The sequence below is a fragment of the Parasteatoda tepidariorum genome, chromosome 10 (assembly GCF_982258835.1).
Source record: "Parasteatoda tepidariorum strain Cologne lab strain chromosome 10, Ptep-v5.0, whole genome shotgun sequence".
NCBI classification, from domain to species: domain Eukaryota; kingdom Metazoa; phylum Arthropoda; class Arachnida; order Araneae; family Theridiidae; genus Parasteatoda; species Parasteatoda tepidariorum.
The window spans coordinates 96,044,881-96,071,606 of NC_141764.1; the positions used below are offsets into that span (position 1 = coordinate 96,044,881).

Below are 26,726 nucleotides of genomic sequence, written 5' to 3' on the forward strand. Positions count from 1 at the left end.
CTGTAGAGTTACGTACTCAATTTCCATTTTAAATACATTGATGTATGATGTTTATATAAATTAAAACAATAGAGAGCAAATAAGTTTTTTAAACCGAATTCGACATAATTTTTTTTTAACTATAATTGATTTCGAAAGAATTCATTCGATTACGAAAGTATCCTTTATTTACTCGTAACAATCGTAATAACATTGTTATTCAGAAAATTTGGCATCCAAGTGTAGTTTGCAGTTAAATATTAGATGCTATGTACAATGAATGCATAAATAAGACAATTACGTGCAGGAATAAATTTCGATGCCGGCTCTTATTTTTGAACCAATTCGATTCTCTTAACTTAAAAAATATGAATGGAATTTTAGTGAATTGCGTAGTGTTTCTGTTCATCCTGAATATTGTTGACTGTAGCTACAAGTATGAAAAATTATGGAAAAAATATATGGTAATGTTTATTTACTTTTATAGCTTGTTCTAAATATTTACTCTGTATTTATTACCAGACTTCGGGTTTCAAGTATTAGTCTTACCTCCATATTTTAATCATGCATTGGTTTAACGATATCATTTAATTACATTTTTAAATATTTCTTGCGAGGCCCCTATGTAATAAACAAAACTGCCCAAGACAAAAAATCAAGATGGTTTTCCATTGATGGACCAACATAAATATTATGGTTACCAACTTGAATTCCCATCAAAAACCATCATACAGCTTGATGGGACCATCAAGTCTTCCCATCATCCCAAGGTAGGAATTGGCACCTTTTCAAGTTGGGCCAACATAGCATTCCCATCATGTCATGATGGTTTTTTATAATGGGCCAACATAGCATTCCCATCATGTCATGATGGATTTTTATAATGGGCGAACATTGCATTTCCATCACGTCATGATGGATTTTTATAATGGACCACAATAGCATTCCCATCATATCATGATGGAATTTTCTAATGGGCCAACATATCATTTCCATCATAGTGCAATCGTTTTTTATTTTGGACCAACATAGCATTCCCATTATAGTTAGCTGGATAAAGACATGCACACACTGAAAGGAAGTTATTTTGTTTGTTTACTATTGTACTATTTTAAAAAAGACAGTAATTTCATATATTAAGGACCTTTTAGATTTTTTTAAAATATCAGTTAGCCTCATATAAATAAATTAATCTATTCAATTTGCATACCTAACAGCAGTTTGTTAGTTTAATAAGTAATTATTTCAATGTTGATTTAATACCTACATTTTAAATGTAAGTATTGATTCAATTTACAAAACAAAATAGTTTTTGCAATAATTCAACAAGAAGAATATTCAAAATAATTTATTGACAAGATTTATAAAAGGTTTTAAACACGTTTAGGTTTATTTAAGTCACAAATTTTTTCAGTAAGAAATCTGTTCCTCTTCTTCAGATTCTCCTGAATTTCATTCAGGCTCATTGATTTTGCCTCCATATATACTCTCATTTGAGCTGTAAGAAAAATGAAACAAAATTAGTATTAGAGCTTAAAATTTATTTTTAAATTATGTATACGTCAACCAATCATTCATTTTTTTAAACATTTTACACTGGTAAATGTATTAAATACTACAAAGCTATATACATATAAGTGTGTGTGTGCACGTATACATGAATGCACACACATATGTAATATACACATATACAGTGAACTCTCACTACTACAATAACTCCTTCTATTACAATAAAATTTCGTGTCCCGACGACGAACTTGCATATGAGTTAATGTTATCCACCTCTCAATATTGCGATATTCTCTGAAGCAATAAACTCTGTAAAACGATTTTTTTTCCTTCAGATTTCAACATTTTCTTAATTTATTATTGGTTTTCAAATTATATAAAAAAATCTTGCTATTTTGCCATTTTTTCTCACAAGAGAAGTCGCACTGCTGATTATGTACTTATTTTATTTCTTTTCACCACAGTAAATGGCTTTTGCATTCAGATTCCAATACCCCATCCTCGATGTACATAGACCACCCATAGAATTGTCTCCCTTATCTCTTAAAAAGTCACAAATGTAACATTTCTATCTGATTTCTTATTCAATCATAATTACCACCATGCAAATTAAATTTTTATATAGTATATAAATAGATTTATAGTTAATACATACATAACATCGTATTGCGTCTCCAAAGCATGTAGGGCCTCGATATAATAATATATCCCTCTACAACAATATATTTATTTGGTCTCCAAAATATTGTTGTACCGAGGTTTTATTGTATATACAGTAGAGCGCCGATTATCCAAACTATGTCCGAATTCGTTTTTTTCCATTTTTTTTTCAAGTTATAAATAAAATCCACTACATTTAATGACCATATTTAATTTACAACCTTTTAGAGCAGTTTTCTTATAGTAGCCATACATACAGTTAAACTTACATACCCTTTTAGCCCTCTTCAACTTAAAATTATTTTCCAAGAATGCAAGCTTCATTTTGACAGTCTAGAACAGGGATGGCGAACCTATGGCACGCGTGCCATTTATGGCACGACACGCGATATTTTGGGCACGCCACCGATCACATTTGTCATTACACTATGAAGCATATGTAACAATTAAATTAAAATTCCCAAAAAACAAACGAAATAGTAATAAATTATTAATAAAAAATTTAACAATTAATGCTAAAAAAGCAACTAATAACCATAATAAACAAGCTAACAATAAATAACTAGCAAAAAAAAAAAATAGCAGTCCTGCTTAAACTAACATCTTGCAACCTAATATAAGTTATTTGTCATCCAATCAGCAACAACAGAAGTCACACTGATGCTACTTTAAGTTGTTTTAAGACGTGGCAAAATGTACTTTTTAAAATGTAAATAAAGAGCTTTGAGTTGATAGTATTTAGTATTTTTATTTTCCCAATAATCACGAAGTCAAAATTATTTGATGGCACGTCTGTGACCTCATTAAACAATTTTTTAGAAAAATTGGCACGTTGGTGTATAAAGGTTCGCCACCCCTGGTCTAGAACATCAAACTGATGCTGATTCAGTTCAGTTGATTTAGTTAAAAAGAATAAAGGCTGCTCAAAAAAGAACATCTTCTTTGAAACAAAAGTCTTTGCTGGATTTCTTTTGCAATGGAAAATAAACAAAGAAGGTTTAAATCGGTAATTGACAAAAAAATTCAAAATGAAAAAAAAGAATTAAACATTTAACATATGCATTTAAACAATAGAATGCATGAATCGTAAATACAACTACTTTACATGGAAAAACAGACAAATATAAAAACTCACCATCAATTACTGCCAATTTTTCTGGTGTAAGTGGTGGTTTGGCAGCTTTTTGAATAGGCATGCTTGCCTCTCCATCCACTTTTCTTTTGCAGCCCCTTGGGTTACGACATTCTTGTCCTTTGATGAACCGTTCTTTTAGTGTAGCCGTCCCCCAGATGGCCACACCAAGGCTCTTCGTAAATCTACTTATATTACTTTCACCTCTAACTGCATTATAAATTTCTCTTTTCAGGACTACCTTATTGCCCAAGTCAACATCCTAAAATTCAATTTTACACATTTAAAAATCTTGTTATATTATATTTATTAAAAAAAGGCTTTCTCAAAAATTCTAATTTTAAAATGTTAAATACACTATTGAATACTTATTCGAATAACATAGTTACTACTTAAATAGACATACAAAATTCCCAGATTTTTCTCAACATATTTTTAAAAAATTCCTGTCTAATATCGCAGTATATGCCGACAGTTCCATGGTCAAAATGTACGGTGAATCACAAAAATTAATAATAGATTAAATAATAAATTAATAATCACAAAAATTAATAATAGAAATGTATGCATTACATTGTATAGGTCACAAAACCAAGGCCACAGTTCTGTGAAACGGCATGGTTTTAAAATGCATTCCAGGGTACTGTCTAGGTTTTTTTGATAGGTACATATTTCGTGAATATTTAGACATAATTTGTGAAAATTAAAAATTATATTTAAAAAATCTACACAAAAATAGGGTAACAATATGGATTTATCATTTCTTCTGGGATACAAATATAAAATGTTAGAAATAGTATTCTGTGAAACTGTCGTTTTTCCTAAAGCTGAATTTGTGAAGGTACCGCTAAATGGTAGTAAATTTGGCCTGGTCAGACCCCTGCATTCTATGGGAAACTTAGTGCAAATATTATAGATTTGATGCTCCCTTAATCAAATTCTCTGCCTTTTTCCAGATTTTTCATATTTTCCAGGTTTCCAGGTAGAGATTTTTCATATTTTCCAGGCACAAAAATTTTTAGAAAACCTAAAAAATTATTAAAAACTACTTTAAATGCTTATTGGCTTTAACTGTCTTGACCAACACACTTATAATTCCATCAAGTTCATAAAATCCTAAAATTATAAGAAACAGCATTGGAAACTACTGTTTTATTTTAAAAATTAGCAATCATCTTTTTTAAAAAAAAAAACATGCATGAAAGTTGATAATAAATGAAAGATATACAAAATTGTACCTCTGGCAATTCTGTTTCTGTGGCAAATTTCCTGAAAGAAAAATGGGCTTGTATTTATTGCATCATTCAAAGCATAAACATAAAACTAGTAATTTTCTATAGAAAGCAAATACAAATGCTTCCTATCGGAAAAGGAGCTGAATAAAACACAATACATTAAATTTCTAAAAAACCTTTTTTAGAGAATAAAATAAAAGTTACTGTTCTTTACTGATTTATTACTTCTTTATGATTTAAAAAAAATAATAAGTTTTTTTTTCTTTTAATTATTTAATTTAGATTTATTTAAGATTGTACAACATTATAAAGAACGTTGAAATTCAAAAGACAGAATAAAAATATTCCCACATAACTAAATATCTATTTAATTCTAGTATGATATAGTTATATATAGGATTCAACACATCCGGAAGACTAGCAGCAATATGTCACCAAGTCATCCACAAACGATGCTCAAATAATAGTCAAATGTCACTTCAACAACAAATTTGTTATGAAAAAAAATTTTTTTTAACAAGTATTATTTTACGATAATCGGAGTATTTTTATGTTGAAATTTCAAAAAACTTAGCAAAGAATAATTATTTTGCATTAAAATCCAAAAATAAAATACAAAACTTCAATAATTGTACTTTGATAATTATATGCTTCATGCAAAAAATTTGTACTTTATTTTGTAATTTAATTCATTTTTTATTTATTGTTTACGTTTGTCTACACATTATATTAATCATTTAGGTAATCTTTTTTAACTACTAAATTCTCCTACCAGGAAAGAGACCTAATTATAGATGCATACATAATTTGTCTTTCAGCTTTTGCAATTTGTTAACACATGAAGTTTTAAATAAATCCTTTAAGATTATAGTTTTAATAGTGAGCTTTTCAGATTATAGTTTTAATCTTTAGTTTGAATCTATAATTAAATTTTAAAAAAAACATCAGTGATAGATACGAATATTAATAAACAATAAGGAAAAAATGCCTGATATTTTTTACACAATGCCTCTTTAAAAAAAAAAAAAAAAAAAGTGGCATAAAAACCACTGCTTCAAACCAGTATTTACATCAAAGTTTCCATAAAAATTTTGCAAGCAGAAGAAACATTTTTAAAATGTTTAAAGTCTGTCATGTTACTGTTTTTTTCTCATTTTAAGTTTAAATTAGTATATTAGAAGTAAAATAAAAATTAAATATCTTTTAGAAAGAAAACTTTTTAAGCAATAAATAAACAATTTTTTTCCAAAGCTTTTTTAGATCCATATTACAGAAATGGTTCACAAAAACATACCACTTTTTCAAATTACAGTTAAACCTCGATTTCACAAATTTTTTGATATCTCGAAGAAAAAAAAGTTGCAGTAACAGTGTGTGGTCAGTGGGATGACAATGATATCATCGCTCAAACGAAAACTTCTTGCTAAAATTGCACCCTGCTGGTATACAAACATTGTTTGAATTTTGACATTCAAAATTCTTTTAAAAATAACAAACATAAATTATAGATAGTCTGTTATGAAAGCATTAAATTTACCTTGAACTATTTTGTCCAGAACTTGAAGCTGTAAGCTTCGATTCAATCGTCGAAGCTCTTTCACTTCTTCGAGCTCTGGTGGGTTTTCATCAGAAACTGTCTCTCTTGCTGCTCGAAGACTTTTGCACTCTAATTCAAGTTCTATAATTCTTTCTTTAGATGAACTTGCCACTGCTTTGGCTTCATCCCTCTCTTTTCTCAGTCGACAACATTCAGCTTTTAATTCACGTATAAGCTCCTGCTGGATGAACATATCCTTGTCCAAAGTACCTATTAAAAAATTACACTCTTAATACTAAAAATATTGCATATAATATAATTAAAAATTTTTATGAAATAAGGGGAAAGCATTTTTCAAAATTTTCTAATGATTAAGAAGCATTTAACGTAACATTCAACTATAATATTAATTACAGTTTTACAAAATATAAGTCAATTTTTCTAAAACTAATAATTTTTGCACCATTTTTAAGTGAAAAATGTCACTATGATTAATTGAAAACAATTTTAGTAGCAATTAGTCTATTTTAAATCACCACTGAGGTAATGTGTCAACAAAATTTGAGAAAACATATAAAACTTTGATTTTTTCAAACATCCATAATCCGTACCCGTGTTGTAAAATTTCAATGGTTGCAAAAAATTTAGAAAATGTCGGGGAGAATGCAGCCATTGTTACCAATGCTGATGACATAAATTTTGAATGAAATTTAGCACCAAACAGAAATGTGAATAAAGCTAAAGTTAAAAAAAAATTTACCATCTTCAGAATCAGAGTTTTCTGGCTGCAAAAACAATTCTTTCATTGCTTTAGCCAGCAATGTGTTCATCCTCTGTTTGGAAAAATCTTTATTTTCCTGCAATTTATAAAATGATTGTAAATGTTTTGAAACTGTTGTGTAGTTGGAAAGAAAAATTAAAAGGTTAAAATTATATTTTCCTTAACACTATTGAATCATAGCCTAATAGTATTAGTAACAGCACATATAGGTTTAGCTACTAGTAGAGAGTAGTATCAATAGTAACTTAGTTACTACTATATTAACTCTATAATTTTGTTTTTTTTTACATACAGATGGCTACACTTATTATAAATACATGGGTTACATAAATTATTTTAAAAAAATATTTGTTAGATCGAAATTAGAATTTGAAAACAGCTGATAGTTGACATTCCTTCATGGAACTAATAGAAAACCAATTAGAAATATGAACATGAGGAAATATTAACATGGGTTTTGTTCCCTTTATTTTTCTTTTTTTCCTTTTCTTCTTCAGTTGAGGATGAAGAGCCATTTTTGTTGGTTGCTTGAAAAGGTCTAGGAGGGATCGATGGCCTTTTCTGAGTGACACTGCTCATCAAGTCTTCAAGAGTAGCTTAAAAAAAATATTAAAAATTTAAACAGGAATAGATCATTTAGCATTTCTTAAAATGACAAGTTAGCAAGTTCAATTATTCATTACACCTCTTGCTCCTGCACAATGATAAAATTTTTTATTGCTTACAAATTTCATTAAAATGACTATCTAATTAAGATGTAAATAATGTATGACCTAAAATTTGGAGTAACAATTTATTTTGAAACTAACCACATTCTTAGGCACATGATGGACTTATATAAAAATATTTGAATATTTAATTAGAAATGATTTTTTAATGTTTTGATTTCAATTAGAATAAATGTAGAAAAAAACATTAATCGAATTATAGGTGGAAAATAGAAACTTATACTACAGTAGAAGTTAGATAAATTTCAATTCATCAATAATAAATTTTAAATTAATTATGTATCATTATTATTTAAGAAGGCTATTGGCATAATGCTAATTTAATTATAAAAAAAATAAAAATGGGCGTAGAAAATAAATTTGCATTCGAAAAAATATCTCGGAATTCTCATTATTTGATTTCGAGTCAATTCATTAACAATTTAATAATAAGAAAAGACTAACTCACCTCCTAGGCGCAACACATAAGCACTGTAGTATGAGGTTCCCTTCTGTCTGTCCCATGAATCTTTAAGTGGCACGATCATGTCTTTCAGTTTTTCCACTTCCCCTTGATTCACTTGGAGATCGGGACACCAAAATACGCGGTATGTTTTCGCCTTTTCAAAATCTTTTGTTGATTGGGGAACTAAGTGTTTAACAAAATTAATTGGAACGTAATACGTTTTCCCAGGCTGATCGTGATAATTCACGCAGGCGAACATTTAAAAAGCTTAAAGAGTCAAAAAAAATATTTAAATAGATAAGAAATTAAGAATTTAATAAATTTAAAAGATTTAAATAGACAAAATTTCCCACATGCAGTTGGTTTGCGCGCCTATTTAATTTTCGAGACAGTATTGCCAAACCTTAAAATTAAAAAGTAGCGAATGGAAAAAGCAGTAGCGAATTTGTGGGGCTTCTCTGGCCGAGCGGCATCCACGATAAACTCTGTGCGAAGCATTAGGGTAGCGGGCTCAAATCCCACTATCACCCTGGATATATTTTCGTACTGTCATTTTTTATATTGTGATATCTACCATTCAACTTTACAAAGGTTTATACCATAAATAAGCACCTCTGAGGATGATCCATTGACATGCCATCACAATTTCGATCCTCTGTGGAGAGTAACCTGACGACCTGTACGCGAATTTGAGAACTTTACGATAGAACAGTTTGACGAGGCACACGCTCGTCAAACTGTTATATACCCAATACCGCACACTCTCTCTCCCTACGCAAACTGATTCAAGTGGTCACCCACTCGCACACTAAACACAGTCAGTGATGCTTGATTCGTATTTTATATGAAAGAAATATCAATATAGAAGAGCAAAACAAAAACAGCATTTTAGAAAAAATTGATATTTTTTGTTATATAAATTTATTTTTAAAAGCAAAATAATTGTTGAACACATTGAATTGAAAAAAAAATTTAAATCATCAAAAACAGTACTGTCACAGGATGACTCATTACTTGTCACAAACTCTAAAACGCCCTCTTCATCTTTGAACTATTCCCAACATATAAAATTATGAGGTTAAATGCAATAAAAGGACGACCAACAGTTCAGAAGGGTCTATTTGTATCTCTTCCTTCTCAAAGGGATTGGGATATGAGAACATAAATGGCCACTGTGACCTTCAGAAAATTAACATTATTTTGAAATTTTGTTTAGCCATTCGGCATATTAACAAAAAATGGTAACTTTTGGTAATGTATCTTTTATCTTTTCATTTAGAAAAAAAATTTAATTATTGAGCATCACACCTGAACTGGACTTTTTAATAAACACGAGTCTGCATAAATATTGTATCAGATAGCTGCTTTTTAAGTCATGTATCTTCATCAAATCTATTTAATATTCCTTGAAATTATAAAGCTGATCTGCTAATCGCTCTTCATGGAACACCCATTTATAAATTAAAACAAGCCAGGTCCCTCAGAAATTGAGAAATATAAGATGCCAATTAATTAATATTCAAAAACTTCCTTTCTTTTTTTATGAAAAAAAAAATGTTCGTAAAAACAAAAAATAAATATATATTTTTTGTTTTCAACTCTTGTGTCTTTTCTTTTATCGATCATATGAAGTGTCATGCATGACGGCAGATCGAATCTTAATTTATTTATCACTCACCCATTAATATATTTGCTGCCAATCTTAATGTTTTGTAAAAATATTAGCAAAAAATCAAACTTTTTTCGATTGAAACAAATCAAATTTACTCTTAATTATGATTCTATCAAATTCGGAATCTCATTTGCAAAATGAGAATTTGACCCCTCCCAAAATTATTTAGTTCGCACCGCCCCTGTATCCTCCCAGAACCAATAACTTATTGTGCAGCTCTCGTGTCTTGCTAATAAAATTCAAATACATGTTCATGTCTCCTTCGACTGGTTGAATTCTAAATCACCGTGCTTGAGTGAGAAAAGGAGTTTAATCATTGCTAACCCCATTTCTAAATAAAAACAAGCCAGTTCCCTCAGAAATTGAGAAATATAAGACATCAATCACATTATATTCAAAAACTCTCTAGCTTTTCTTTTCTGAAAAAAAGTATTTAGTAAAACAATAAATAGGTTGATCTTGTGGTGGTTGGTTGTGTCCAGGAGATGAATAGACGGAGCTTACATTTTAATTAGTATTTATTTTAATATTTAATTATAACGAACACAAGGGAAAACATGAAAGTTAGAGCAGTGCGTCTGCAATGGCGGTTAGACTTTTTCTTCGCGCGGAATGACAGAGACAGTTACTGATCGTAATTGTTGCGGTTACGATTAAGTTAAGTTCAGTCGCCGCACACTCCCCCGCCAGTATCAGGGTACTGATACGTAACGATCGGGGAAGGTAACTCTGCGGCCTGATCTAGTCCGTTGTGCAGGTTTGTTCGGAGAATCTTTTGGTAGACTCGGTACTTTTGAGGGAAAAGTTTGGATTGTGTTTGGTTCGGATTGAAATAGTCCAAATGCTGGTTGGAGACGGTCAATAGAAATTGTCTGTTCTTTTTCACGTATCATGATGGTGAAATGTTTTTCACTTTTTCGTATGACTTTAAATGGTCCGTCATACGGAGGTTGTAGAGGTTTTCGAACAGAGTCCCTACGTACGAATACGTGTGAACAATTTCTAAGTTCGGGATGTATGAAAATTCGACGATTTTCATGGTGTGACGTCGGTCGAGGTCTTAAGTCTTGAAATAGACGTCTTAATTTACAGACAAATTCTTGTGGAGGATCATCATTTGTTGTGGGAATCAAGAAATCCCCTGGTAAGCGTAATGTCTCACCATAAACTAGTTCAGCTGGGGTTGCTTGGATGCTTTCCTTAACTGTGGATCGCAAACCGAGGAGAACCACTGGTAGAACATCTGTCCAATCTGTTGTTGCATGGCACTTCAAAGCGGCTTTGAGTGGCCGATGAAAATTTTCTATCAGGCCATTGCTTTGCGGGTGAAAACTTGTTGTTCGGCAACGCTCAATTCCAAGCAGTTTCGTCAGGCTGTTGAACAATGATGATTCAAAATTTGTTCCTCTATCAGTCGTTATGAAGGCTGGTATGCCAAAACGGGCAATCCAGCCTGTGAAAAACGCTGATGCTATAGTCGTTGCTGACATGTCAGTGACTGGGATAACTTCTGGCCAACGTGTATAACGGTCTATGCACGTGAGACAATATTGGAATCCTCTAGATTGCGGAAGCGGTCCGATGAGATCCAAGTGTACATGATCAAATCTTTTTGAAGGTATGGGTATTGATTCAACCCGACTTCGAGTATGTTTGTTGATTTTAGATCGCTGACAGGCAAGACATTCTCGAGTCCACTTCACACAGTCTTTGTTGATGGAAGGCCACACAAATTTGGAACGGATCAGTTTTGATGTAGCTCGAGTTCCAGGGTGTGACAATTTGTGAAAAGTATTGAAAATTGTACGACGATGCGATTGTGGAATATATGGACGAGTGGTTTGAGATTTTGTGTCACACAAAAGTGTCTTGGAGGAGCCAGGAATTACAACTTCTTGTAATTCAAGTGACGAGTTTGTACTCAAAATTAATTTCAGTTCAGGATCATCACGTTGCGAATCGGCTATTTCGTCATAGTCCACTGCAGTAGGTGTACGAATTGTTTCAACTCGAGATAACATATCAGCAGATATGTTATCTGCGCCCTTAATATAACGTATGTCGGTGCTGAACTGACTGATGAAATCAAGGTGACGGTGTTGACGTGGCGAATATTTGTCCCATTTCTGTCGGAAGGCATACGTTAAAGGTTTATGATCAGTGTATATTGTGAATAAACGTGCTTCAAGCATATGTCTAAAATGTTTAATTGACAAATATACCGCGAGCAATTCCCGATCATAAGCGCTGTAACGCGTTTCCCTAGGAGTAAGTTTTTTGGAGAAAAATCCGAGAGGTTGCAAATCGTTACCTATCAGTAGGTGTAATGCCCCACCAACGGCGAAATCTGAAGCATCGACGTGCAAGACGAGGTTAGCATCTGGGGAAGGGTGGGCAAGAAGCATTGAATTTCGAAGTAACGCCTTACAGTTATCGAAAGCTTCGGTAGCGGTTGAGGTCCAATCGATGATTTTGTTTCGAGCTGGGCTACCTTTTAACAGATCGTGTAAAGGTTTTTGAATTGCTGCCGCGTTAGGTAGATGCCTACGATAAAAATTTAATAAGCCTAAAAATCGCTTAAGCTCTTTGATCGTATTTGGCTTTAGAAACCGGTCGATTACTTCGATGCGTTCAGTAAGAGGAGTGATACCTTTATCGTTTACTGAATGCCCTAGAAAAGAAATTTCAGGAACACCAAGTATGCATTTTGATACATTTAATGTCAGACCGTAATTTCGGAGTCTTTTAAAAACTTCAGTAAGATGTTGAATATGCTCTTGTTCTGAATTGCTAAAGACTAAAATATCATCTAAGTACCAATAGCAGAAAGGTAGATCTCGAAATATTTCATCCATAAAACGTTGAAATGTCTGGGCAGCATTACAGAGTCCGAAATTTAGAAAAGGAAACTCGAATAAGCCGAAAGGGGTGGCTATCGCGGTTTTAGGAATATCAGCCTCATTAACTGGAATATGATAGTATGCTCTGACGATATCTAATTTAGAAAATATTGATTTTCCATAGAGAGCATGTGCGAAATCATGTAAATATGGAATGCCATATCTATCCGGGACGGTTTTTGAATTTAAGAGTCGATAATCTCCTACTGGTCTTATATTCGAATTTTTAATAACAACGTGTAACGGAGAAGACCAGGGACTTTTTGAAGGACGGCATATACCTTTTTCATACATTGTTGAAAATTCGCGCTTAACTGCTTCGAAAACTTGCGGATGTAAGCGACGTGGCTTACAATGTACAGGCGAACCTGTTGTTTCAATGTGATGAACGGTAGAATGTTTAATAGATTTTCTTTCTTGCGAGGGGTTAGTAATATCCGAGAATTCTTGTAATAAATTTTGAAAAGGCATATTATTAGATATAGTTTTAACTGAGCACTGAGAAGAATTAGCAAAATAGCCGCTCGACTTTAAAGAAGTGTTTGAATCAATGAGACGTTTATTCTTCAGATCAACAAGTAATGCATAATGCGTTAAAAAATCAGCTCCAATTATTGGCGAGGTGACGTCAGCGAGAATGAAATCCCAGCCAAATGAACGACGGAGGTTAAATGATAATTTTAAATGTTTTGTTCCGTAAGTTCTAATGGGTGAATTATTCGCGGCATATAGCATTATGCTGCTTGGCGTATATTTAATTTTACTGTTAGAAATAGGCAGAACGCAACATGCGCTTCCCGAATCAATAAGAAAATTTAAGTTTGTATTTTTATCATAAATGAATAATCTGTTGCCTAATTTATTAGCCACGGAATCTGCAGGCAAAATAGATGACGTGGCACTTATTCGTTTCCCGAATTAAAAGAACAAGGTTGTTTACATTTTAACGCATCTTTTCCAAAACGAAAATGATAAAAACAAAGAGAACGTTCCTCTGATTTATTTCTTGTCCTTGAGATTGTACGGCCACGAGAATCTGATCGGCGCCGGTATTGCTGCACAGACATTTTCGCTACTTGTAAGCTGAGCTCTGATATTTGATTTTGAAGAGCAACAAATGAATTACTTTTTAGATCGGTTTCAGTTTCATTTTGTTTAATGGAATTTATTTGCTGGATGGGGGAAGTTTCAAGTATTTTATCAGCTAGTAAAGCCATTTTGACCAACGTTTGATCAGTTAAAATTGATAAAATAGATTGCACATTGGGGGGTAAACGTTGTAGCCATATTGTTTTAAGAAACTCCTCAGTTACTGAATCGGTAGCAACTTCTCGCATTTGTCGTAGGAGAAGAGAGGGTTTTTGGTCACCTAATTGAAGTTCTGAAAGTAGTTTTCGAATGCGTTTATTTTCAGAATCCGAAAATTCGGTGATGAGACGTTCTTTTAAGGCATCATATTTATTAGTAGCAGGGGGTGAAAATAACAAGTCTGATACATGAGATAGCGTTTCTGCATCGATATGTGCAATAAGACTTGCGTATTTAGTTTCATCTTTGGTTATGTTAGATAAAGTAAATGCACTTTCAACTTGTAAAAACCAAAGTTTAATATTTGTACGCCAAAAGGGGGGTAATTTAAGTGCAATCTTATCTACGTGAGTATTTTCAGCGTTATTTGTTTGCATATTAAAATGTAATAATATATAGATGTAATGAAATTAAATTAATATACAGTATGCATTCCGACAGAAATTAAGAAACAAAAATTGAAAAGCCACAGTACCGTTTTTGTGAAACTTCCGATATCCAAAGCGAAATTAGTTATTCCATTTGAAACATAATCTCCTTAATATATGAACGTCCGGCTGTCACCACTGTGGTGGTTGGTTGTGTCCAGGAGATGAATAGACGGAGCTTACATTTTAATTAGTATTTATTTTAATATTTAATTATAACGAACACAAGGGAAAACATGAAAGTTAGAGCAGTGCGTCTGCAATGGCGGTTAGACTTTTTCTTCGCGCGGAATGACAGAGACAGTTACTGATCGTAATTGTTGCGGTTACGATTAAGTTAAGTTCAGTCGCCGCAATCTTTTGTTTTCAACTCTTGTGTCTTCATTTCCTTTATCGATGAAGGGTCATGTATCCAGACCAAATTAATCTTAATGTATTTATCAGTAACCCATTAATATATATACAGCAAATTTTATTGTATTGTAAAGAAATGGGCAAAAAATTAAGTTCTTTTTTTCAATGAAACGAATCAAATCTACACTTAATTATGATTCTATCAAATTTGTAATCTCATTCTGCAAAATGAGAATTTTACCCCTCCCAAAAGTATTTAGTTCACGCCGCCCTTGACACGTCCCAGAACCTATCAACTAATAACTCATTTAAATAGTTAATGCGAAACCCCATGTAGTGTTTTTTTTTACAGTTTAGTTAAATTAAAATTTGAACTTCTGTACTATGTACTTCTAAATAAGGTTTGAGACTGATTACCATATTTATTATCTGAAAAATCATCTTTCGATATGGTGATTAAAGACCATTCATGCTAATTGAAACTTGGCGACTCTTTAAAGGGGCCCCCGAATGGGTTCGTGCCCAGATCCCCGAAATTTACGTGTCGGGAGGTTACGGTCGGGCCCTGCTATATTGTGCTATTTTTTCTTTATTCGTTAATTGTCTTTCGTTAATTGAGCACACAACCCTGTAGATGTATATTGTACCTATAAATAAATGTTTCCCTGAATAATCTATTGTGGGTATATTAATTAAAGTTTTTTCCAATACTCATTGCATCTATAAAAACAAATGCTAATAAAAATTACATCAATTAAAAAAAACAAAAGAAAAAAGTGTGAATGAAAGAAATCATAAAAGTGTGCAAGTTATAAGCTTGTATACATTGTAGAAGTTTGAAACCGATTACCTTGCCAAGACCTAAATGATTTAAGCATTTTTTTTTTTAGGCTTGCTACTTCCAGTTTTATTTTGCCATTTAAATCTCAGGAAAAAAAAGTTCTTTTCAGAACTACACCTTTGCTATTAACTTTTTTTACGTTTTAATTTTGTTTTATTAAGTTAAATATTCTGTTTTGTTAATTATTTTGTTTTGTTAATTATTTTGTTTTGTTAATTATTTTGTTTTTTATTTGTTTTATTCCGTTAAATTTGATTAACCCGCGCATTTCAGTAATGGAAAAAAAAGACCAGAAGGATACAAACGTTATTTAGATAAAACTTCTAAAGAATCAGTTCCAAAGCGAACGTTGATTCGGCGTTAGAAGACTCATTTGTCTCAACGTGTAGTCAAAAGTTATTCTGATATTAAGCGAAATGATTCGGATCCTCAACAAGTGATAAATTTTAATTCCTTGGAAAATCGACAAGATGCTGCTGATTCTATCATCCATGTTGATAAACATTCTGATGATGAAGTTTCAAGGTAAGTTAAATGGGCTGTTATTTAAATATTTATATGTATTGTTGTAAGGATGCTATGAATGAACTTAATTTGTTATTATTTTAATCTTAGAACTGATAATGGAGCTGTTCACAATAAAATATCAAGTAGCTCATCAGAAATTGACAGTGACTGTTATGATGAACTTCTTCATACTCCATCTGATTTTGACACTGAAGAACAAATGTATTCGGTAAGTCATGTCATATATTTAATTCTTTTTAATACCATTATGAGTAATATTTAAACAGGGGATGACTTTTATTTTATAAGATTGCAATCACAATCACAAACACCATTTGCAAACACAAACATTCGTTGGTCTGTTTTTCCAACAACATCTTCATCTCCATCGAAAGCATTTGGTCTTTCACAAACAATTCTGTTAATCGTGGATCCCAACGATTCACAAATTGCTTCTGAAATGGGAATGGAAAATATAAAAGTCATAAACTTTACGAAATTGGAAGTCTCTGAATTTAATTCTTTTACGGCTTGCTTTAGAAGCTCTCTTGATAAAAATGGTGATCGATTTCTCCTGCTGTATGCTTAAAACTGATACACCCATATTATAAAGAAGTTATATCCATAACCTAATTCACTAATTTCCTCCTCAGAATGGCAAAAATACGGAAGAGGGAGATTACTGATAAATGTGCTGAAATTTGTGTCTCTTATTCAAGATACAAATTGTTCTGCAGGACTTCGGTTTGTTCTGCGACGTACGTCACAGTTTTAGGCACTTTCTGCTTCTGGGTGAACAACTATGTAAAGAATCGATTCAATGTTTCAAACTAAATAACTCAGTTAATGTAAAATATGCACTCATTTGCAGTAAGCATTTCTTGAAAGAAGTTATGAAGATATGAAAAATCGTTTGCTTGGATTGCCGCCATGTAAACAGAAACCAATCCGTTAATTCAAAAAGAAAGGCAGGTGAAAAAATTCAAAAATAGATTAAGTCAAAGAAAATAAAAACTTGAAAATGAAAAGTATAAATAACCTTGTTAAAATTCATCTAATTTCCTAGCATAGTTTTTAATGTAGTTATTCAAAATATTTATGATTTTTTAAATTATATTCTTTCAAAGTTAAATATCAATAAGCAATTGAAAATTTTCCAATATTATTATGAAAATAAATTATTATTTTGTTTCAGTAATTAGCTTTTAAAGTTGTAGTTTACTAATAATAAAGTATAAACAAATTGCCATTAATAGCATATTTTAAAATCATGATTCTAAATTTAATTCAACTTTACAAAATATTGTTATCGAACAGTAAATAGTTAAAGAAATATCATATTATGGTTTATTTTTTTCACCAATAAGGTTAAAACTGAAAATTTTAAAATAAAATATTTATAGTTTCATTTACGACATCCAGTAAAATATTTTTAATAGTTTAAAATGATTGGGTATTTTGATAATATGGCCCAGAAACTTTTTTTAACTGTGTTTCTTGAATGGAAATACTGTGTTAAAGTTTGAAAGCCAGAAAAAGTTATTTTTGCTGAGAGAATCGTAATATTTTTCCTTGCGATTTCTGAGGTCTGTGTACAGCATGACGTCATCGTAGCTTCAGCTCAAAGAGCAGAATGAACTAGCCCTTATATACTCTTTAGCCCTGATATGTTGCAATGTTTTTTTCTTTTTTTTTTTCATTTTACATTGACTTTTGATTTCTTTTTAATTATATATAACACAATTTACCAACAATTGCTTACTTATTTTTGTAAAGGGTATTCATGATATGTTTATGTTTTAGGCTGCCAATGATCCTGAACCTGTTGTTAAGGATTCCGATTGCTTAAAAAAATTACGCTTCTTGGAAAATATTGAATCCCATATAAAAATATCAAAAGGTGAATTAGTTGTTATGATATTGAACTTCGCGTTTCGACATCAGCTCTCTGATGTTGGAATAGTTGATTTGGTGGAATTAATAAATATCATTATTGGCGACCAACTTCCCAAATCTCTGTATAGTTTAAAAAATATTTTTGGAGCCAAGTGCTTAAAATCAATTAAGCATCACTTTTTTTGTAGCAATTGCTCCAACTGTGTGAATGATACTTCAGGCAGAGAGAAAACTGTTCTTTGCCAATATTGTGAGGCTGAGGTGAATGTGGTTAATTCACAAAAAAACTCTTTTATCAGTATTGATTTAGAGAATCAATTTTCACAAATTGTCAAAAATAATGATAGTCTACAAAGCAAACTTGCTTTGGAGCCTGTTGTTAAAAATTCAGAGTTCATCACAGACATAACCGATGGAAGATTATATAAAAAGTTGAAGCTTCTAAATGAAGGGCATATTCTGACATATAATTTTTGCCTCGACGGCATGGCAATGCACACGAATTCAAAAGGCTCGGTGTGGCCAATATTTGCTACCATCAATGAGCTACCGATTGAACAACGGAATGATGTTGTATTGCTCGCAGGCTTGTGGTTTGGGAAGAAAGAGCCAGTATTTGATGTTTTTTTAAAACCATTTACAGAACAGGCTTCCCGTCTTGCAACGAAAGGGCTGAATATTCATGTAAAAGGAAAGTTAATTAACGTCAAAGTGCTTCCAGCTTGTTGCTGTGCAGATTCTGTTGCCCGGCCATGCTTACAGAACAGTACGCAATATAATGGCTTCTATGGCTGCTCCTGGTGCATCCACCCAGGCTTTACTGTTGATGGCACAGTCAAGTACTGCATCAGGAATACACTGTTATATAAAGAACGTACTGAGCTGGACACTGCTGAGCTGGTTGTTGAGGCCATAAAATCAGGGAAAAGCAAGTTCGGCATTAAAGGTCCTTCTCCGTTAGTAACAATTCCGCACTTCAATGTTGTTCAAGGATTTTCCTTGGACAGCATGCACAGCATTTTTCTTGGTGTTACCAAGAAAATTGTGTGTCTGTGGTTTGATACTACAAACAGTGGGAAGGATTATTACCTAGGTAGCCCAAAAAGTGTACATGAAGTCAATGAAAGGATGTCTTCCATAATAATGCCTCAGTGTGTGGGACGCGTTCCCAGATTAATTTTTGAAAGAAAATTATATAAAGCCAGTGAATGGCGTAATTTTCTTCTGTATGTTTGTCTTCCAGTACTGACAGATCTTTTGCCAAAGAAATATTCTGAACATATTAGTTATTTAATTGGAGGAGTATTTTTGCTGTTAAAGAAATCATTAAGTATGCCGGAACTGCAGAAAGTGGACAAGTTTTTTTTAAAATTTGTGGTTGAAGCGCAGGATTTATATGGGGAACATTTCATGGCGTTTAATGTTCATTCCCTGTTACATGTAACCCAGAGTGTCTTGGACTGGGGCCCTTTATGGATACGCTCCATGTTTGTTTATGAAGGACGTAATTCAGTTTTGAGAAAGTTTAGCCAAGGGCCCACTGGCATTGCCAGCCAAATAGCTACACGGTATCTGCTGGATACTGAATTGTATTCCAAGGAGACACTTGATCTCTTAAGTCCTAAAGCTTTGGGTTATGTGAAGGGATTACGGAAGCATTGCAAGGCACCAGAAAGACATTAATGTGGGAGATATTACTTTGGTTGGAAAATCATGCGCAAAACCTGTTACACTATTAAACAGTGAATATTGTAATGCTAGTCTGTTGCCTAACGTATTATTTTTTTCCAAGTTTATTTTTAGAAATCAAATTTATGGTGTTTCGAAGTCTGAGTCACTAATATTTACTTCAAGTAATAAGTTTGGCAAAATAAATGCTATTGCTGCTAATTTAAGCTCCAATGAAGTTTTTGTTTATTTTGAAGAGTACATTATTTCAAGACCTCTGTCTGAAAATGTGTGTTCTTCATTTATTTGTAATGGCTCAACTTCTAAATATCTAATCAATGTGCTTGATATATATGGCAAGTGTGTGGAAGTAAATTTTAATCGTAACATAATTTTAACTAAAGTTATCAATAATTTTGAATGTAAAACTTAATTTCTCCAATTATATAAAAATAGCCTCTCATCATCTATATATATATTTCTCTTACACAGCACCAAATGTTTTTATGTATAGCCAAATCTATAATTGTGTTTTCAAAGAAATTCTAAATGCTTAGTGTTAATTGCCTAGATCTTTGCAGAAAAAAATGTTTTTTGAAAAAATTTAATTGAAACTCATATTGGCAGTAGGCAAGGGGACCTGCCAAAATCAAAACTCCCCGATGAGAAATGCAGCATGGCGACCTCCACGTCGGTATTTCTCGGGTAATGCTAACAGCCATGCATTTTAATTTATTGTATGTAAAGCATCCTTATTTTGTTCTAAAATGTTATGTACTTTATCACAAATGTTAACTGATATAGAAATTGATTGCAATAATGCTGATCAGCAAAATATATTTCATTAGGCGATAAAACAAATTTTTGTGTTCTTGAAAATGAAAGACTTTTTGAGGGTTATTATCTCACAAGGAAAAGTTAGGGTTTAAAGTTTATATTTTTAAATAATAACATTTTTTTCTAAAACTTTCAGAATTTCTAGCATTAACTAATTTATTATACACATTTAGTTGAATTTAGGTGAGTAACTGCAATATGGGATAATTTATTTTGCTAATATGTTTCTCATTTAGCTATTGTTTTGATTTTTTCACCATTTACAATCTAAATAGCTAACATACTTTCTTAAAAGCCAATAAGAACATTGATAGAATTCTTCTACATAAGTACAATACTATGTCTTTGATGATAATATACTATGTCTTTGTGCTAGAACATTGTGTTCCTTGGCGTGCGAGCCATGGAAACGGACATAACAACGTGAACCACATAGGATTGCATAGCAATTCTCGGCAAGCGTTAGCGAGCAGGGGGGCAGAGCCTCCTAATATTCTATAATTTGCCACCATTTTTATATTAAATTAACTCCTTATTAATGAAATATTTAACTAATAATTATTCTTTTTCCTTATTTTTTCCCTTCAAAAATGCAATGTTCAATAGAAAAATAAGGTTTTCATACTATCTGTAAAAGTCTTGGAATTAATAATTTTTGAGCCATTGAGTAGCATTTTAAAGAGTTTTGAATGTACAAAAAGAGTTAAGAAAAAGCAACAAGATAATTCATATTTTAGTAAGAAAATTATTATTTTTAGGTGATAATGAGATTAAAATGTAATGAACTACTGTTGAAATCATAATGATAGTATATTTTTACTTTTGCGAGATTATTTATATTTTTAAAATGATTTTTCATAAAAAGTATCTGTATTTATCAGAGATGTGAATACATTTATTAACAACGAAAGAAATTTATGCCATTTTTATTATCAAATCTGGAAAAAGCTCTGATTAATTAAGTTTTTTTTAAAAATTTAATTTGAAAAGCATATCAATATTAAAAGCAACTTAATCTTTGATAATAATGTATTATAATTCATTAATAATTTTATCTTTTTAGTACATGTAGAAAAATAGCACTCAATTTTAATTTACATAGTAATTTAATATTTTTCTAAAAATCACTTTTTATTTTTGCTCAATGCAGATGCAATGAATAAAAATAAGTTTCCTTTTTAGTATAGTTATAGAAAAATGAGAGTTTGTCTGTTGTCTTAGTAATATAATTATAGTTTTCAGACGTACCAATCCTCTGGTTTCTTACAACTTACTTTCTCCTCCGGGGTTTTCTCGAATATCTCCGTTTTTTTCTCTCACTTATTTTAATCTTGAACAAACTTTTCGTGAATTACAGTCACAATTGCGTCACAGCTGGGGTTGACCTGAGTGGTGGCGTTTATCTTTCGCCTCTCCTTTCTGATATTAATTATTTTGAAATAAATCAATTTAACTTAAAAAGAGTTACAAACAACTATTTAAAATGATCAAATATTTTAAATGAGTGATAGTGATTGCTGTCTGGTATTCCTAGGTATGATAAAATCATATATTCCAGTATTTAAAAATAAATTTACAAAATCTTTAAAAAAATGGTTTAAAATTGTTAAATTGCATAAAAAAAACTCAGGTTTATTTATGTGTTTTATTATTTATTTACTAGCATTTAAATTTTGTGGAATGCATATAGAAGATAAGCTTTTCAATTGAGTAGATAATTATTTCTTGTGAAATAATCAGCTATGTAATTTTGTTGTAATTATTTATTACGTGTATTATTATATTTCCCATGTATATATTATTTTTGTAAATGTAACTAATGTCCAGTGGCAACACATAGTTTATCTGTGTGCTTTGGCCACAGTATTGCTTTGTTGTCGTTCTTTTTAGTTTGAAATATCGATGAAATGTATCGCTGTGTGTAGTGTGTAATTTCTTTATTTTTCTTTTCCTGAATATATTATTTAGCCAAGATGGATTATTTGTACAGCTTCATTTATCCACTAAATCTTAAATAACAATTTTTACAAAAGAATTGTTCTTGTTTATATAAACATTTTTTTCTTCAGCTTTTATTTTTATTCTCAAAAACCTCTCTTTGCTGGGCGATTGTTATGAAAAGTATGTCTAGTTTAATTTATGCAATCAGACTGTTGACAAACATAATGTTTCACTGTCAAAATAGTTTTAAGAATAAAAATATTTACATAAATGTTAATTTATAAAATTTTGCAGAAATAAAATTAACTTGAAATGTTGAAATGCTAGATTTCCCTCATGAACTCTTTCTTGTTCTGTAGAATAAAAATTTATTTTGTGGTTATGTCTGTGCGTTTATTTTCTTTACAATGTGCATATTATACATTACAGAAGTTAATGTCAGCACCATATGCAATGTTAACTGTAATGTAATACTGATAAATTATTACATTGACTAAATTACTAATTGATCGTGCATGTAATATTCAAAGTGACACATGCCTGTTTGTACATAAGGTTATAAAGTATGCAGCAGTCAAATTTGCTTAACAGAAACAAACATAACTTGCTAGCTGACCATCAAAGTACAACAGCATAGTTGGAAAAGCTATGGTGACAAATCTGTCCAACAACCCGAGCTAGGAATTTTCCTGTTTTGCCAGCATAGCATAGTCAACATAGTGTGGCAAATTTTTATAATTGGTACCCAATAAAACATAATGGTTTCTTTTAATGGGCCATCATAGAATACCCAACATAGAATGATGGTTTTTAATTAGGGCCAACATATAACTTCCAATAATAGTATATAATCCAACATAATATGATGGTTTTTTTTAATGGGCCAGCATAGAATACCCAACATAGTATGTTTTTTTATAATGGGCCATCATAGATTACCCAACTTACTATGATGGTTATGATAGAAGTATTATTTAAGTTTTGTTTTCACTTATTAAAAAGCTACTTAATGGTGTTTCTAGATAGAACATCAAGATTATTTTCCATTGATTTAGCAACATAAACATGATGGTTAATAACTTGAATTTCCATCAAAAACCATCATACAACTTGATGGGACCATTAAACTTTACCAACATCCCAAGATAGGAATTCGCGACTTTTCAAGTTGGCATTCCCATCATGGATTTTTATGATGGGCCAGTATAGTATTCCCATCAGGTCATGATGGACTTTTATGATGGGCCAGTGCAGATATTCCTACCATGGAAAGATGGATTTTTATGATGGGCAAACATAGCATTCTCATCATAGTATGGTGGATTTTTATAATGTTCCAACATAACATATCCAATATGGTATGATCGACTGTTATGTTGGGCCAACAAAGCATACCATACCATTGGTTACCATAGTGATGGATTTTTATAATGTGCCAACATAGCAAACCAAACATATTATGATGGATTTTCGTAATGGCTTTTAATAATGGGCAAACAAACAAAAAAAAATCTATCCTGATCCAATATAATTAAATATATAGGCATCTTATTAAATAACTTTCGTTGGATTTTTCCATAAATTGCAATGATGATATGAAAAACTCTCACATTTTCGATGGCTCCTGCTACTTAACAAGGCATACTGAAAGGAAATGAATTGGTTGCAAGAATATCCTTAACTTAATCAAACGGGAAAATTTAGAGATTCTGATCTGTTCCAAAACATGACACTGTTCAGAATTTTTCTGATTTCTTTTATGAGTACTTTTCTAAGAATTATTACATATTAACTTCAGAAAAAAATTTTTTAATTGGAATCTTGACTTTTTATGGCTCTTTGTGAACGAACGATTTTTACGTCTTAAAATTAATGAGAGAAATCTATTTTAGGCTTATGATTTAATGTAAAATGTTTCGTATTAGACATTCTATTATACATATATATATTTCTAACTTCTTAAAATAGCTTTAAAAATCGTAAATTATTCCTTTCTTTTTCTGTATATATATGGCTTAATATCTCCACTTAATATTAATTTATAATATATATGTACAAATTACAAAATGTGATAATTTTGTTAAGTAAAGACAATTATGTAAATTAAAAACACTTACCACATCTTGAAGAAAAGAATTTTACAATTCTATAAAATTGGTTTTAAACTTTCAATTCGATGTATATGGATATAAAACACAAGGAAAATTCATTGCACCTGAGTAGAAATTATTTTCTTGCCTACCACATTCAGGCAAGGACAAAAAACTCTCTCTGCAGGAATTAGGGGGGCAAGCCCCCTAATCCTCGTGAAAACTACAAAAGAATCTCACCCACACATTCTTTGTTCAACAATCAATCTCTCCCAGCCGCAGTTGCCACACCTGAAAACAGTTCTAGAAAAAGTCTTTCTACTTGTCTTAGGGCTCTTTTCCACTGCTCTGCTTCTCTCACAAGGTAGTTCTCACTGATTGAGATTCAAGTTAAAGGCAGTTCTCACTGATCGAAATTCATGTCACCTTTCAGGTGTAACATTTCTCCTTCTTAGAAGAAAAAAAAAGTTAAAAAAAAAATTGTGTTCTTCCAATAATAGATATAAGTTGAAATCTGGAGTAATTTATAATACATTAAAGTAAACATCTAACCTCAAAATACTTGTCAACCAATGTTTCAACAAGTTATAATATTTCTGGAATAAATATACACATATACATTCATTGTAAGTTGCTTCTGTCTTTTATATAAAAAAAAATTATTATTTATTTCTCTCACTCTCTTTAAAAAAAATATATATACACTTCAAAATATATTCACTACCAGAGAATAATGGAAAATCTATTGTTAGTTGTTGCTGCACAGTGTGTTAACAAAAATTTAAAGAACTCTTTTACATCATTATCTATAAGTTGTTTCATTTCCCTTCATTATAACATTTTTTTTATATATATACTCTCTTTTTCTAAGATTTACATAGCAGGATATTAAATAAATGTAGTTGACACCATAATTACAAAAGAATTTGCTATCACAGGGATAGATAAAACACTAATAAATGGATATAAAATTGAATATGGCTATAAGAAAATAACCATGAAAGAATTTAAGAAATATTTTTGAACAGGATTATTCTCTATTCAGTGAAATTTGGACCAGCCACATAGCACTAAATACAATTTTATGGCCACTAAAATTTAAAAAAAAATGCTATTCAAAAAACATCACAATTTCAAGTTTAAAAAATTTATCCATTTGAGTTTTATAAATTTAAATTGCAAGTTGTAATCATCAAAATCAACTAATCATTAACATTTAATAAGTCTAAACTACTCTTCTTAATTCACTTTTACACATTAGTATTCAATGCTAATGTCATGTTCTTCTCTATTTATATCATCTTCCAAATTATTTCTTAGCACTTCCTTTTTGAAAAGCTTGCTTACATGGAATTTTTTGAACATGTCTCTTTGTCCATCCTTGATGTGAATTAAGTAATTGTTATTTCTAAACTTTTTTGTTATCCTAAATGGACCTTCATATTTGGGTTCAAGAGAGTTAACACTAGAATTTATTTTTAAATAAATTGTGTCGTCACATTCAAATTTAGGAGTAGGTCTACCCTTAATATATTTCTTATGTTGTTCGAAATACTTATTCTCATTTAGACTTACAATTTCTCTAGTTTCTGATATATGTTCTTTTAATTTTTTGATGTAATTGGAAGGGGTGTCTTCATTTACAACATTAACATTTACATTTAATGGCAGGTTTAGGTTTCTACCAAAAAATAATTCCGCAGGAGTATATCCTGTGACCACATTCACTGAATTATTATAGTGCAGTTTGAAAAACAACAACTTTTCAGTCCATTCCCAAGTATTGTTACACATTGAAGCAATTGCTTCTTTTAAAATTCTGTGAGATCTTTCCACTAATCCATTGGATTTTGGGTAATAAAATGAAGTCTTTCTATGCTCAATATTTAAGGTTTTCAAAAAAATTTTAAACTCATTAGAAGTAAAATTGGTACCATTATCACTAATGATTCCCTGAGCTAATCCAAATTTAGAAAAATAATTATTTAAACAAGAAATTATATTAGATGATTTTACATTGGTTAAGAGTATAGCTTCTAAATATCGAGAATAATTGTCAATGATAGTCAATATGAAATTTTTGTTGTCAAGGGACCTAGGTAGTTTTCCAACAACATCAATAGACAAGATTTGTCCAACACTGAGATTACTTTTTTCAATAAATTTTGTTTCTGTATTGTTTGCTTTAGGTTTATTTGCAAGACAAGCATCACATGCCTCAATAAAATTTTGAGTATCAGCTAACATACCATACCAAGAATAATTTCTCTTCATTAAA

The 26,726-nt window shown here is 31.2% G+C and overlaps 3 protein-coding genes across 6 annotated transcripts in view; 2 read left to right on the plus strand and 1 right to left on the minus strand.

The window, feature by feature from the left end:
* Positions 1-106: 106 nt before the first annotated feature.
* Positions 107-26,726, plus strand: part of LOC107450796 (cathepsin K) — a 70,224-nt gene continuing 43,604 nt past the window's right edge. For both annotated transcript variants that reach the window (XM_087153418.1, XM_087153419.1), the window contains exon 1: positions 107-443. In XM_087153418.1, coding sequence (XP_087009544.1) covers positions 249-443 — 195 coding nt within the window. In that variant the 5' untranslated portion in view covers positions 107-248. The remainder of the gene's footprint in view (positions 444-26,726) is intronic.
* On the minus strand, positions 1,313-8,856 carry LOC107450798 (uncharacterized). Of its 3 annotated transcripts, XR_015429780.1 has the most exons (7): positions 8,010-8,854; positions 7,284-7,429; positions 6,813-6,909; positions 6,053-6,322; positions 4,519-4,549; positions 3,284-3,542; positions 1,313-1,477 (listed from the first exon to the last, which is right to left on the minus strand). XR_015429780.1 is itself a non-coding variant. In XM_087153421.1 (6 exons), the coding sequence occupies exons 1-6, from the start codon at positions 8,263-8,265 to the stop codon at positions 1,432-1,434; spliced, it is 846 nt and encodes a 281-aa protein (XP_087009547.1). In that variant the 5' UTR covers positions 8,266-8,854; the 3' UTR covers positions 1,313-1,431. The 3 variants fall into 3 exon arrangements, 2 of the variants coding, with proteins under 2 accessions (XP_087009547.1, XP_087009546.1); XM_087153421.1 differs by lacking the exon at positions 3,284-3,542; XM_087153420.1 differs by lacking the exons at positions 1,313-1,477; positions 3,284-3,542 and having other exon boundaries at positions 4,028-4,549; positions 8,010-8,856.
* On the plus strand, positions 17,411-20,143 carry LOC147803106 (uncharacterized). Its single transcript, XM_087153417.1, has one exon. The coding sequence runs from the start codon at positions 17,931-17,933 to the stop codon at positions 19,593-19,595; it is 1,665 nt and encodes a 554-aa protein (XP_087009543.1). The 5' UTR covers positions 17,411-17,930; the 3' UTR covers positions 19,596-20,143.